The sequence below is a fragment of the Astyanax mexicanus genome, unplaced genomic scaffold, assembly GCF_023375975.1.
Source record: "Astyanax mexicanus isolate ESR-SI-001 unplaced genomic scaffold, AstMex3_surface scaffold_32, whole genome shotgun sequence".
NCBI classification, from domain to species: Eukaryota; Metazoa; Chordata; class Actinopteri; order Characiformes; family Acestrorhamphidae; genus Astyanax; species Astyanax mexicanus.
This window is the reverse complement of record NW_026040042.1, coordinates 4,124,121-4,137,638: the sequence shown is the minus strand read 5'-3', so window position 1 is coordinate 4,137,638 and position 13,518 is coordinate 4,124,121. Positions and strand designations below refer to the sequence as shown.

At 37.1% G+C, this 13,518-nt stretch overlaps 1 protein-coding gene across 1 annotated transcript in view; it reads left to right on the top strand.

The window, feature by feature from the left end:
• LOC111189544 (NACHT, LRR and PYD domains-containing protein 3-like) overlaps positions 1-13,518 on the top strand; it is a 370,388-nt gene that overhangs the window by 349,499 nt on the left and 7,371 nt on the right. The window contains exons 3-7 of the mRNA XM_049472987.1: positions 5,330-5,446; positions 6,049-6,168; positions 7,801-7,849; positions 8,711-8,915; positions 9,082-10,846. Of these exons, the coding sequence (XP_049328944.1) occupies positions 5,330-5,446; positions 6,049-6,168; positions 7,801-7,849; positions 8,711-8,915; positions 9,082-10,846 (2,256 nt within the window). The remainder of the gene's footprint in view (positions 1-5,329; positions 5,447-6,048; positions 6,169-7,800; positions 7,850-8,710; positions 8,916-9,081; positions 10,847-13,518) is intronic.

Below are 13,518 nucleotides of genomic sequence, written 5' to 3'. Positions count from 1 at the left end.
ATCTTTAGGAGTATAATGTTGTTAATTACAACACATTTCTACGATTTTAGGGTGTAATAGTGAATAAATACTGCATATTGCAGTGTTGAATCGATATTTGTGGATCGATTGAGTGCGCTGTTTCGGGGGAGGAGTCAACAAAGATGTTCTTTAACCTCGTTCGTTAATTTTCACGTTGCGAAGCTCTTTGGGAAACACTCGCAGAACTGGCTCGTTCTTTACTCACGTCATTCGTTAGTTCGTTCGTTATTCGCTAAGATTGATCGTTTTCGGGAAACCCACCCCAGATCTTTTACTGCTGAAATAATTAGAGGCAGATTGGGGGAAATTCACTGAATCATTTCTACTTTTACTAAAAAACACTTCAGAAACACAGAGAGATCTCCTTACAGTTTCTATTTTACAACTGCTGAGAAGCATTTACCAGTACTTTAGATTTTACTTTATCTAAACTCTAAATACAGCACCACACCTCCCTCAAACAATTAACCAAACAGGGGTGGGTTTCCCATAAATAGATATTATACTAATATTATTAATAGTAATTTGGCAAGTAATATTAATTTATTATTACAATTATTAATAATAATATAAAAAATATAATATTTAAAAAATATAAAAATAATAGAATAATACATATACGTATGTTATATATATTAAACCAACATGAGTATGCTCATCCAATCACCATCTCAGTTGGGTTTAGGTCAGGGGATTGTTAAGCCCACCTTTTTGTTTACTAGATAATTCCATATGTGTCAATTAATAGTTTTCATGGTTTTAATATTAATCCACAATGTAAAAAAAAATAAAATAAAAACATTGAATGAGACGTGTCCAACTTTTGACTGGTATTTATATATTTGTGAGCTGACACACCCCAGAGTTTGCCCAGATGAACGGCCACAATGTTGGTTAGAAGCACCTGATTAAGGAATAATATTAAATATTACCTGCACATTCACCGATACCCTTTACAATACGTGTAGGTGTGATTAAAGACACCGCAGGCGTCCCTGCACCGGACCTACAGTACCAGGGATTTTCCCAATAGCATGGAAATATATAGTGTTGTGCTGTAATTCCCGGGCTGGTGGGAATTGTGTATAGTTGCGTGTATTCCACAGTAACAGCCTGATTACAGAATCCACGGACTTGCTGACTTTGCAGCTTTGCTTAGACCGTGAGCATCATACAGGAATCTGAATTTAAATAATGTATTCGTGGGTTTGCCCAGTTAGACTACAAGCCACAGACAAAGTTGGCATTATAATATAATATAATATAATATAATATAATATAATATAATATAATATTATATAATATAATATAACTCATTCACTCACTTACTCATCTCAACCGCTTTATCCTTTAAGGGTCGCGGGGGGGCTGGAGTCTACCAGCTGGCATCGGGCGGAAGGCAGTAGGCTATACACCCTGGACAGGCCGCCAATCCATCGCAGGGCAGACAGACACAGACAGACACACAGACACATCCACTCACACACTCACACCTAAGGGGCAGTTTTTAATTTTTATCCGACATCCAATTAGGTCTTTGGACTGTGGGAGGAAACCGGAGCACCCGCAGACACGGGGAATAATATAATATAATATAATATAATTGATTATAATTAATAGTAATATAATATAATTGCTTCAACCACGGAAACTAACATTTTTCTCCCTCAAAATTGGCGGTCCTTGGTGTTTAAGGTGCTGAACTGCAAGTCGAGATCCCCTAAAGAAGCTCTCTAAAAATAACGATTGGGTGAGAGCACTCGTTAATCTGCGAGTGAGTTTACGTAGTACTTTAGTTACGCACCGGTTTGGGAAACACTCTTTAATTAACGATCAATCTTAAGTACGAAGTTAACGCATTACGAAGCTTTCGGGAAACCCACCCCAGTTCATTTTCTGCACAAAAGCACATTTTGTCATCACAAAAACACAAACACCTGATTAACATCAACTAATTCTTTCAAAACACAAGAACGCATGTTCTCTGTTCCAGAGCTACATATAGTCAATCACAGTGCAACCACTGTTAAAATAATAAAAGCTACTGAAATTACTGAAACAGCATCATGATTGTTTTTATTAGTAACTTTTTATAAAAAAAATACTTGAGTATCAAATGTGAGCAACATATTGTCTAAAAGTTGTTGAGTGATATTTATTTTATAGAACTATAGAGTAGGATAAAAACTGCACTATAGGACTCTGTGGCGTGGCCTAAACTTTCCCTTCCATTACTTTAACTTTTATACTTTTTACTGTATTTTTGAAACCAGAACTTTTAAACTTTTACTTGAGTAAAAGTTGATACTTGAGTTGATGCTTCAACTTCTACAGAAGTATTTATATTTTAAACTCTAGTATCTATACTTCTACCTACAGAGTAATGAATGTAAATACTTTTGGCACCTTCGTTCCTCTTCCTTATCCTGACCCAACTCTTCCTCTCTCCCTTGTCCTGGTTTAACTCCACCTTTTCCTGGAGTAACTATTACTTTCCCTCCATCCAGAGATATTTTCTTTCTTTTTTTTCTCTCTCTCTCTCTCTCTCTCTCTCTCTCTCTCTCTCTCTCTCTATGAGCTCCAACAGCTACACTGGCCACACTCAGTCCAAAACAAAAATCCTCTTTTTTATGTGTTCATGTCACTGACAGCATTATGTCTAATGATAAAATCCAGTTCCAGCTCTGGTTGGCTTATCATAGAGTTTTATTTATTATTAATAATGTGTATATTAGTTATAATAGATTTACACATGATATTGTTGTAAAAACAGCAGTTATATTCTGTATTTAAGGTTTGTAACATGAGATATTTAATTTTAGCATGCTGTATTAAAGCAATTGAAAATAAGATAAGAAAAATCCAGAACTGTGTTAGTGGATAATTTAGTTTGTTAATAAAATGTAAGCATGTATAAAACATGCTAATTGAATACATATTGTGTGATCGCTACATGAACTGTATGAACAGTTTAGTCCACAACAGACAGATGTTGAGTTAAGCGTATTTAGAGTTTTGAAAATGTGAATACAGATCAGATAAAAGCATGTTAGTGATTGTAAAAAACTGTAAATAGACCAGAGCTCATGTGGAGCAGATGATGAATGATGAGATAAGAGGAAGCTCTCTGCCTCCCTCTGGTGGTGGAAACCAGTCTAGCAGCAGATCTGGATTCAGGCTGAGTGGTGGCTCTCTGCCTCCCTCCTGTGGGGGGATGCCAGCTCTCCCTCACAGCTACTGTCTGTAATGATCATGTTTGCAGTGTAAAGAGAGACTTTTAGCATTAATGCTGCCTGTTTATTTCATATATTAATGTTTCTCCAGCATGACTAATAGCTAACTGGTGATGCTAACTATATTGCGAGCTGAATTAATGGCTGGTTTTTGATAACAGGTGGGTTTTGGGGTTTGATATGATATGTGGATTATAGTTATCGTTCAATTCAGAATTTAGTTATTGACAAAGAACATCGGAATGCAGCTAGCAGCTTAATGCTAGCTAACCACACAACTCAGCATTAAGGATGGGCAGTAACATTGTTGAGCAGTTGTTTTCTGAGATGATTTAAAGGCTGATGTTTGATATCAGAATGATGTTACTGTACTGGTTATATTGTAAGTTTTGATGTTTGATATGATATGTGGACGATATCTGTACATTACTCTGCTTTTCAGTTTTGAAGGTAAACCCCAAGTGTCAGGCTCTGTAAACTCCCTTGATAAAAAAGACTGTCTGCTACGGTTTTGAAAATATGATTATATGATTTTCTTATATATGGTTTTGTGCAGATGTGTATGTATAAACTAGAACAAAAAATAAAAAAATAAAAAATAGACTGATTATTTAATGTGACATTAGACTTATATACTACAAATATATTAAATACTTTTATTTTATAAGAATATTTTTAGAATGCGTTTTGTGATAATGTTTATTTAAGATTGCCCACCTCTGTGTGGTCACCATGTTTACCCTCTTTCCTCTTCCTCTAGTTTAATGTTTTCTTTTTGCTGTATTAACTAAATAGTAAATACAATAGTAAATGAATAATAATACATTACGTAATATAACAGCACTTCAATGCTTCAATGCAGTTCTATCTAAATCAGATCATCAGTTTATACTGGATTGTAATGAGAAACCTCAAGTTAGTATATTAATCACAGAGCTCATTAAGACTGTTATGCGACTGTGATTATTATTTTCAAGTCAAGTCAAGTCAAGAGGCTTTTATTGTCATTACAACTGAGTACAGTTACACAGTGTAGTGAAATTACGTTCCTCCGCAACCATGGTGCAACATGGAACAATAAGCAATAGACAACATAAAGTGCAGGAGTGACGACAGTGCAACAAAAAACTATAACACTAAATAACAATAAATACGAAAAATACAAGAGACGAGACAATTTAAAAGACAGGACAGTGCAGTACCGATACGGTATAATAAAGTGTATAGTGGGGATAAGGTGCAGAGATGTGTAACATACTGTAACATATAGAACATATATAATCACAGCAGTTACTGAGGTAGATAGTGTAGTTTTGAGAGCGGCAGCAAATATTGCTGATAGGGATAAGACATTTCAGTCTCTGTGTGCTGAGTGTGTGTGTGTGTGTGGGTGAAGTTCAGTCTTTGTGTGTGTTTTTTTATTATTATTATTTTTATTTTTATTTTTTTTTATTATTATTATTTACAGAATACCAGAGGCAGAACATATCCTGCTGTTTGTGCTTTAAACACCTGCAGTGCAGAATGCCCAGGTTTCAGTAACAGAAGCTTTGTCACACCTGTTCAGTCAGGCAGGTGTAGTGAGTGCTCTGATTGGTTAGGGAATGCATTACCACTCCCTCTTCCACCTGTAAAATAACTTCCTGCACTGTCTACAGAGACGGTAAACTAATCCAGTTTAAACTGGTTTGAGGTGAAAGTGAAATCTTCAGCAGCTTCTGTTTAAATGAGAGAAGGTGAAGAGCGTTTGGATGAAAAGCACAGAGGTAAAAACTGAAGCTTTAATACTAGAATTTACTGACTGAGAGCATTTCATTAACATTACTATAAACCACGTGGACACAACTGTACTTCACACTCACCTTAAAGATGACGTCAGTGTGTGGATTTGATTTCTCCATGTGTGTTTACAGGATTAGGTGTAATCTGAAGGAGGAAGATGAGCTCCAGAATGAGTGTCTCTGGGGAACAGGACACACAGGAAGCTGGGAGGTGAGAGAATAATGTGATTGGGTATAAAGTGAAAGGTTTGCTGGAAAGGTTGTAGATGGTGTCTGATACTGGTTGTGTTTTAGACTGGATCAGGATAAGAGATCAGACTCACCTGAACCCAGCTGTGTCTCCCTGAAGAGTGACCAGTCAATGGATAAACCTATAGGCTTCAGAGAGGATAACAGATCTACTGATCTCAGGTAGGGATGATGTGATGCATTTTGGTGATCTTTAAGAGTAAGGGGTTAAAGGGACTTGGATTTTTCTGGCAGATTCTAAATTAAGAGTTTGTTTTTTCATAATTCTGCATATTGTATATATAAATGTATATACAGATGAATTAACAAAGAAATTGTTTAAAAAATAGTGTAAGGAACACAGGAACCAGGGCATGCGGAGACATGTGCTGAATGTAGAAAGGTGGTTTATTTACAAAGTGATTATAACACAAAGCGAACAGGGAAGCAGTAAAACAGGACATACCAAAAATCACAGTGGGCCTGGCAGGGTTCAACAACGGAAAGGCAAACACAACAAATAAGGACTAGGCTAAGAGAATAGTCAGAAAACAGAAAACAGGTCATGAACAGGGAAACAGGACACAACAGGAATCACGTTATACAGAGCTGGAAGACCAGGTAATATTGCATAAACATTTAAAAGAGGACTATACATCTCAGATTATATAAAAAATAGTATAAATAGAGTAAATGAGTGAACCTTAATGTTTAAAACATGTTAAACTCAGTAATGTAAATAAGATTATCTGTTTTTATGACTGTTCAACATTTGTATGTTTTAGTGAGATTCAGAGAGTAGTGAGAGCAGGCTCTCCTGAACCCAGCCATGTGTCTATGAAGAGTGACTGGTCAATGGACCCTCCATTAACGTTTGGAAAAGAAGACTGTTCTCCTGAACTGAGGTATGGATAGTTTAGCAACACTTTACTGTAGGACACTGTTAAGAAGAATACATGATACCTACATTAGTACTTAATGTAAATTGACATCAAAAATTATAGATACGGATAAAAGCGTATTAATGGCTGAATGTGTCATCTGCAGAGGTGGAAAAAGTACTGAAAAATTGTAATTAAGTAAAAGTACCTTTCCTTTGCTAAAATTCTAGTCAAGTAAAAGTAAAAGTACCCATCTAAAAATCTACTCGAGTAAAAGTAAAAAAGTACTCAATTTAAAATTTACATAGTTTACATGGTAAAATTTATATAGTTACTTTTAATTATTTGATGTAAAAAACACAAATCATGAATTAAATATTTTTAATGAATTATTATTCCAAATAATAATTTGGACCTTTCAGGCAGTATTTGTTCAGACCACCCCATAAAACATTTTAAAGAACAAGTGGTATAGGTTTCTATAATCCATTTTTTTCTTTACTGTTAAAAAGTTATGGTCATATAGGTGACTATAAACTGTATTTTTTATAGATTTACAATTCATTATTATTTTTTAACTTGCCATTAATATGCTTTAACTGCTATTTACATGTTTTGCATTTAAGCAGACTGTTTAATATTTCCAATAAAAACTTAAGGAATAATTAATAAAAACTTGAATTCATACAAAAAAACTGTTTGTCGGTGCATGCGCAGTGCCGTAAAGAAGCACATATCGATGGTAACTCGACAGAACACCGGCTCCCCCGAGCACAGCTGATTCACACATCGTCTCTCCCGCTAATCGTAATAAACACTGCTAGAAAAAAGTTCAGCTGCGCTGCCATGGAGAACAAAACTCAATTTGTTTTTCATTCAGACAATTATTTTCCCCAGCATTTAATTATTTACTCAGTAACGGGGAGTTTTCCAATGTAGTGAACTGAATTACTTGTGTCAAAATGTACTTGAGTAAAAGTAAAATTACCTATTTTAAAAACTACTTAGAAAATTACAAATTACTCATAAAATATACTTATAATATATAATTACAGTAATTTGAGTAAATGTAATTCATTACATTCCACCTCTGGTCATCGTAGTGTTAAGTTAACAAATGTCAAGATCCAAGATCATCACAGAGCATGGGTGGCCTTGATGTGAGTCCCTCAATGTAGAGCAGATAAAATTGATAAAACTTAAGATTGATAAAACTAAGAGTTTCATACTCCAGTAACTATTGTAGTTAGGAATTAGTTGCTAGTATATGAGTAGTCTAGAATAAACTAAAAATATTCATGAAGTAAATCAAAATATTGATGTATAACATTGAAGTAAAAATGCTGTCATTTTTTTGCTTGTTTTACATAACATGTTCATTGAAAAAGGTTAGGGCTGTTCTAATAAAGACAAAAACGATGAAAATGTTGAAAAAAATAGTTAAAATAGTTACTGTAGATGAAGAAATTATGCACAATTTTGCAGTAAAACTGACATTAGAGGATGATTTGCTGTATTTATACAATATTTTAAAATAACAAATGTGATTGTAGCTAAAGGTTAATATTCTTATAATGCATGTAATAAATAAGAAAGTATGTAATGTGGCATTGTTCACAATATTCTACCTATAAATATAGTTCTATGTACCAACAGATTCCAGCAGGAGGCATCAGACACCACTAGAAGAGATTCCATATTCAAGGTTTGTGTGCATTTTGATAAAAGGCATTTATTTTAGCTTCTCCTTCAAAACATACAAAATAATATAAGCATTAAATAATATTTCACCATTACAAAATTGGCATTATACTTTATTATTTATTCAATAGCAGATTGCTCCCATTTATAAACAATGCAATTGAGCTGTGGAGTAGATAAAATCTGATTTTTGAGGTGATTAGGGTGCTGGTTGTGATCATCCAACATCTTGACCTCACTAAAACCCTTTTCAATACATGCTATCAAATCCCTAAAACAATGCTCCACATGTAAGGGCCCAGACTGTGGCAGGGACATCAATGTAGTTATACATGACAATGCAAAACTATATACTGCACACATTACAAAGGCATGGCTGCTGTAGAATAGTCCCCAGTAGAGAATATGTGGAGAATGCTGAAGTGACAATTGCAATAAAGACCCTGTACTGTTACACACCTTAAGGGGTGTTTGCAGAAATAGCAGAGCAAAATAAGCACATAAAACACTTCATCACTTGGTATCCACTCTGCAAAAATGTCTGTTAAATGTTGAAAGAAATAATTGGCAGCCTTACAAAGTTCTAAATTATTGTTTGTGTGTTGGAGCCTGGAATGCAGGGATGCATGTATAATAATAAATGAAATTAAGTTGGATGGATGGTCTAATTTGCATTTTGTAATATGCAATTGCCTTGATGTGAGCATGTGTCCCAATGCTTTTGTGCAAATAGTGTATGGTCGGGTAATATAATCATTACAGATTCTTAGATAAATATCTTTAGAATTATCATTGTAATACAATGAGTACTTAAAAATCTTTGCACTGACTAACAAGACGATTTTTCTGTTATTTCATTAATCAGGAGCTGGAGCACAAAGTCATCACTCTGGTAAAGAATCAGCTGAGGAGTTTTGTAAAGCTGATGAATCTGGATTACCCAGCATGCTCTGAAAAAGAAATAGAGGATGAAGAGGATCAGAGTGGTGTCAGAGAGGGGGTGCTGAAGATCACACTACATGTCTTAAGGAACATGAACCAGAAATACCTCGCTAACACACTGAAAACCAGTAAGAGATAACTGAGCTATAATTAGACTTAATATTATTTAATTTATATAGGATACATTTGTGAATCTTTTTTTGCCATGAAATAGTTAAGATGTTAACATGTGGCAATGCTTAAACAGAAAATTCATAACATGATTATCGTTAATGTTTTCTCTGTTTCTTCAAGAGTTGGCTCCTTGTCATCAAAAACTCAAATCCACACTGGGGAAAAGGTTTCAGAAAATCAATGAGGGAATTGCAAATCCTGGATCCTCAGTCCTCCTGAATGAGATCTACACAGATCTGTACATCACAGAGGGAGGGAGTGGAGAGGTCAATAATGAACATGAGGTCAGACAGATTGAAGCAGCGTCCAGGAGACCAGCAACACAGGAGACACCCATAAAATGTAACGACCTCTTTAAAGACCAGTCTATCAGAACTGTGCTGACTAAAGGAGTTGCTGGAATTGGAAAAACAGTCTCTGTGCAGAAGTTCATTCTGGACTGGACTGAAGGAAAAGCCAATCAGGATGTTCTCTTCATATTTCCACTTCCTTTTAGAGAGCTGAATCTGATGAAAACTGAAAAACTCAGTCTGTTGGATCTTCTTCATCAGTTTTTCAAAGACACAAAATACTTAAAACCAGGAGATTATCATCGTTCCAGAGTCATGTTCATCTTTGATGGTCTGGATGAATGTCGACTTCCTCTAGATTTCCAGAACAATGAGAGAGTATCTGATGTAACACAGTCAGCCTCAGTGGATGTGCTGCTGACAAACCTCATCCAGGGGAACCTGCTTCCCTCTGCTCTCCTATGGATAACTACTCGACCAGCAGCAGCCAATCAGATCCCTCCTGACAGTATTGATCAGGTAACAGAGGTACGAGGGTTCAGTGACCATCAGAAAGAGGAATACTTCAGGAAAAGGATCAGAGATCAGAGCCTTGCTGAAAGAATCATTACACACATGAAGTCCTCCAGAAGCCTCTACATCATGTGCCACATCCCAGTCTTCTGCTGGATCTCAGCCACTGTTCTAGAGAGGATGTTGGGTGAAGCAGAGGGAGGAGAGATCCCCAAGACTCTGACTCAAATGTTCACACACTTCCTTATCTTTCAGATCAAGCACCGCAGCCAGAAGTACCAAAGAAAAAGTGATGTTGACCTTGACCAGACTAGAGAGATTATTCTGGCTCTGGGAAAACTGGCTTTCCAACAGCTGGAGAAAGGAAACCTGATCTTCTATGAGGAAGATCTGAGAGAGTGCAGCATTGATGTCAGAGAAGTGTCCGTGTACTCAGGAGTGTGCACCCAGATCTTCAGACAGGAGTTTGGACTTCACCTGGGGAAGGTTTACAGCTTTGTGCATCTGAGTGTTCAAGAGTTTCTGGCTGCTTTATATGAGTTTCTGTCCTTCATCTCCAACAACACAAATGTTCTACCTGGATTTCTTGATTTTGTACAAAAGGCAAGAGCACTGTCTGAATTCCTAAAGAGAGCCGTGGACAAGGCCTTACAGAGTGAGAACGGACACCTGGACCTTTTCCTCCGATTCCTTCTGGGTCTCTCACTGGAGTCCAATCAGACTCTCTTACGAGGTCTTCTGATACAGACAGAGAACATCTCTCACAGTAAAGAGGAAGTAGTGGAGTACATCAAGCAGAAGATCAGGGAGAATCCCTCTCCAGAGAAAACTATCAGTCTGTTCCACTGTCTGAATGAACTGAATGATCATTCTCTAGTGCAGGAAGTCCAGAAATACCTGAACAGAGGAGGTTCCAGTGATCTCAGTGGAGTTACTCTCTCTTCTGCTCAGTGGTCAGCTGTGGCGTTTGTGATGCTGAATTCAGCAGAGGAGCTGGATGTATTTGACCTGAGGAAATACGAAAGTTCAGAAGAATGTCTTCTAAGGTTGATGCCAGTGGTCAAAGCCTCCAGGAAAGCTGAGTGAGTATTTTAATTGTACATTTTACTGTTTCATACTGATTTACTGATGACCACACATTACATTTTGAAAACATATTGAAACATATTTTCTGTGATAGATATAAAGGGTTGTCATAGTCAGGCAGAGTTCAGTTACATGGAGATGCAACAAACTGTTTATTAAATAAAGGGGCAGATCAAAGAGTGATCAGAACAAACAGGGTCAATACCGGTATACAGGATCAGCAAAGGTTAAACATACCAGAGTAGAAGGACAGTCCAAAGATCAGCGAGACGATATCAGAGGTAGGTAAAAGAGAAAAACAGAAAAGCAGAAGGTGGGTACACAAGAGAACAAAACACAGGAATAAGGATTGTGTTGTAAAGTTGGGTTACCCAGGTAATACTCTGTGTGTGTGTTAAAGGACTACCTATACTGGTGGAAACGGACATGTAATCAATATTCATGTAAACGACTTCCAGTAGGTGCCACAATGTCATGTGACTGTTTGAGGTAGTGATGTCAGTGTGAGGTGCAGTCTGGGCATCACGGGTAGAGCTGAGTGTGGGAAACACAGGAGCACCGACAATGCCAGACATGACAAGGGTGTACAAACTTTGCTAGAATAGTGCAGTAGATGTTGCAAACAGCCAAAAAGCAATCTGCAAGATACAAATGACACTGGATATAAGATCAAGTGACTAGGGGTGCTTCCATGTCTCCATTAAATCCTTTTATGTACAAACACAAACTAGGTTTACTACAGTAAAACATGCATTACCAAACAACATTACTAAGTACATTTTTTATAAAAGGTTATTCATAAAATTGAGTTCAGTTGAAACATTTTATTAGTACTGTGAAATATAATTCCTCAATTGCTTATAAAAGTTTAGCAGTCTTTCCTCACATGCTTTGTCAGCCTCACCCACCACCAGGTGTTAATTAATAAACCAAAGGTCATACTCCTTGACCTGTGTCAGGAAACTGGACATGATTTGATCAGAACTTGCCACATCCCCTGTTATTAATAAACCGACCATTATTCTGTGTTATTTGGTAACTGCTACGAACACACATCCTTTACTGTCCCCTTTTGTAATCTTTGTATTTAAGTCTCTGTTCTGTTGCTAGTAGAGAGTTGCGTTAGGGCTGGCTCCCCAGTTGGGAGTGCGGTCAGGTCTGGGTCCTCTTTCAGGGTCAGTCGGAGAGAGCTCTTGGCTGCACAGCCATACGGCTGTTCAGGAGTTTCTGGCTGCTTTATATGAGTTTCTGTCCTTCATCTCCAACAACACAAATGTTCTACCTGGATTTCTTGATTTTGTACAAAAGGCAAGAGCACTGTCTGAATTCCTAAAGAGAGCCGTGGACAAGGCCTTACAGAGTGAGAACGGACACCTGGACCTTTTCCTCCGATTCCTTCTGGGTCTCTCACTGGAGTCCAATCAGACTCTCTTACGAGGTCTTCTGATACAGACAGAGAACATCTCTCACAGTAAAGAGGAAGTAGTGGAGTACATCAAGCAGAAGATCAGGGAGAATCCCTCTCCAGAGAAAACTATCAGTCTGTTCCACTGTCTGAATGAACTGAATGATCATTCTCTAGTGCAGGAAGTCCAGAAATACCTGAACAGAGGAGGTTCCAGTGATCTCAGTGGAGTTACTCTCTCTTCTGCTCAGTGGTCAGCTGTGGCGTTTGTGATGCTGAATTCAGCAGAGGAGCTGGATGTATTTGACCTGAGGAAATACGAAAGTTCAGAAGAATGTCTTCTAAGGTTGATGCCAGTGGTCAAAGCCTCCAGGAAAGCTGAGTGAGTATTTTAATTGTACATTTTACTGTTTCATACTGATTTACTGATGACCACACATTACATTTTGAAAACATATTGAAACATATTTTCTGTGATAGATATAAAGGGTTGTCATAGTCAGGCAGAGTTCAGTTACATGGAGATGCAACAAACTGTTTATTAAATAAAGGGGCAGATCAAAGAGTGATCAGAACAAACAGGGTCAATACCGGTATACAGGATCAGCAAAGGTTAAACATACCAGAGTAGAAGGACAGTCCAAAGATCAGCGAGACGATATCAGAGGTAGGTAAAAGAGAAAAACAGAAAAGCAGAAGGTGGGTACACAAGAGAACAAAACACAGGAATAAGGATTGTGTTGTAAAGTTGGGTTACCCAGGTAATACTCTGTGTGTGTGTTAAAGGACTACCTATACTGGTGGAAACGGACATGTAATCAATATTCATGTAAACGACTTCCAGTAGGTGCCACAATGTCATGTGACTGTTTGAGGTAGTGATGTCAGTGTGAGGTGCAGTCTGGGCATCACGGGTAGAGCTGAGTGTGGGAAACACAGGAGCACCGACAATGCCAGACATGACAAGGGTGTACAAACTTTGCTAGAATAGTGCAGTAGATGTTGCAAACAGCCAAAAAGCAATCTGCAAGATACAAATGACACTGGATATAAGATCAAGTGACTAGGGGTGCTTCCATGTCTCCATTAAATCCTTTTATGTACAAACACAAACTAGGTTTACTACAGTAAAACATGCATTACCAAACAACATTACTAAGTACATTTTTTATAAAAGGTTATTCATAAAATTGAGTTCAGTTGAAACATTTTATTAGTACTGTGAAATATAATTCCTCAATTGCTTATAAAAGTTTAGCAGTC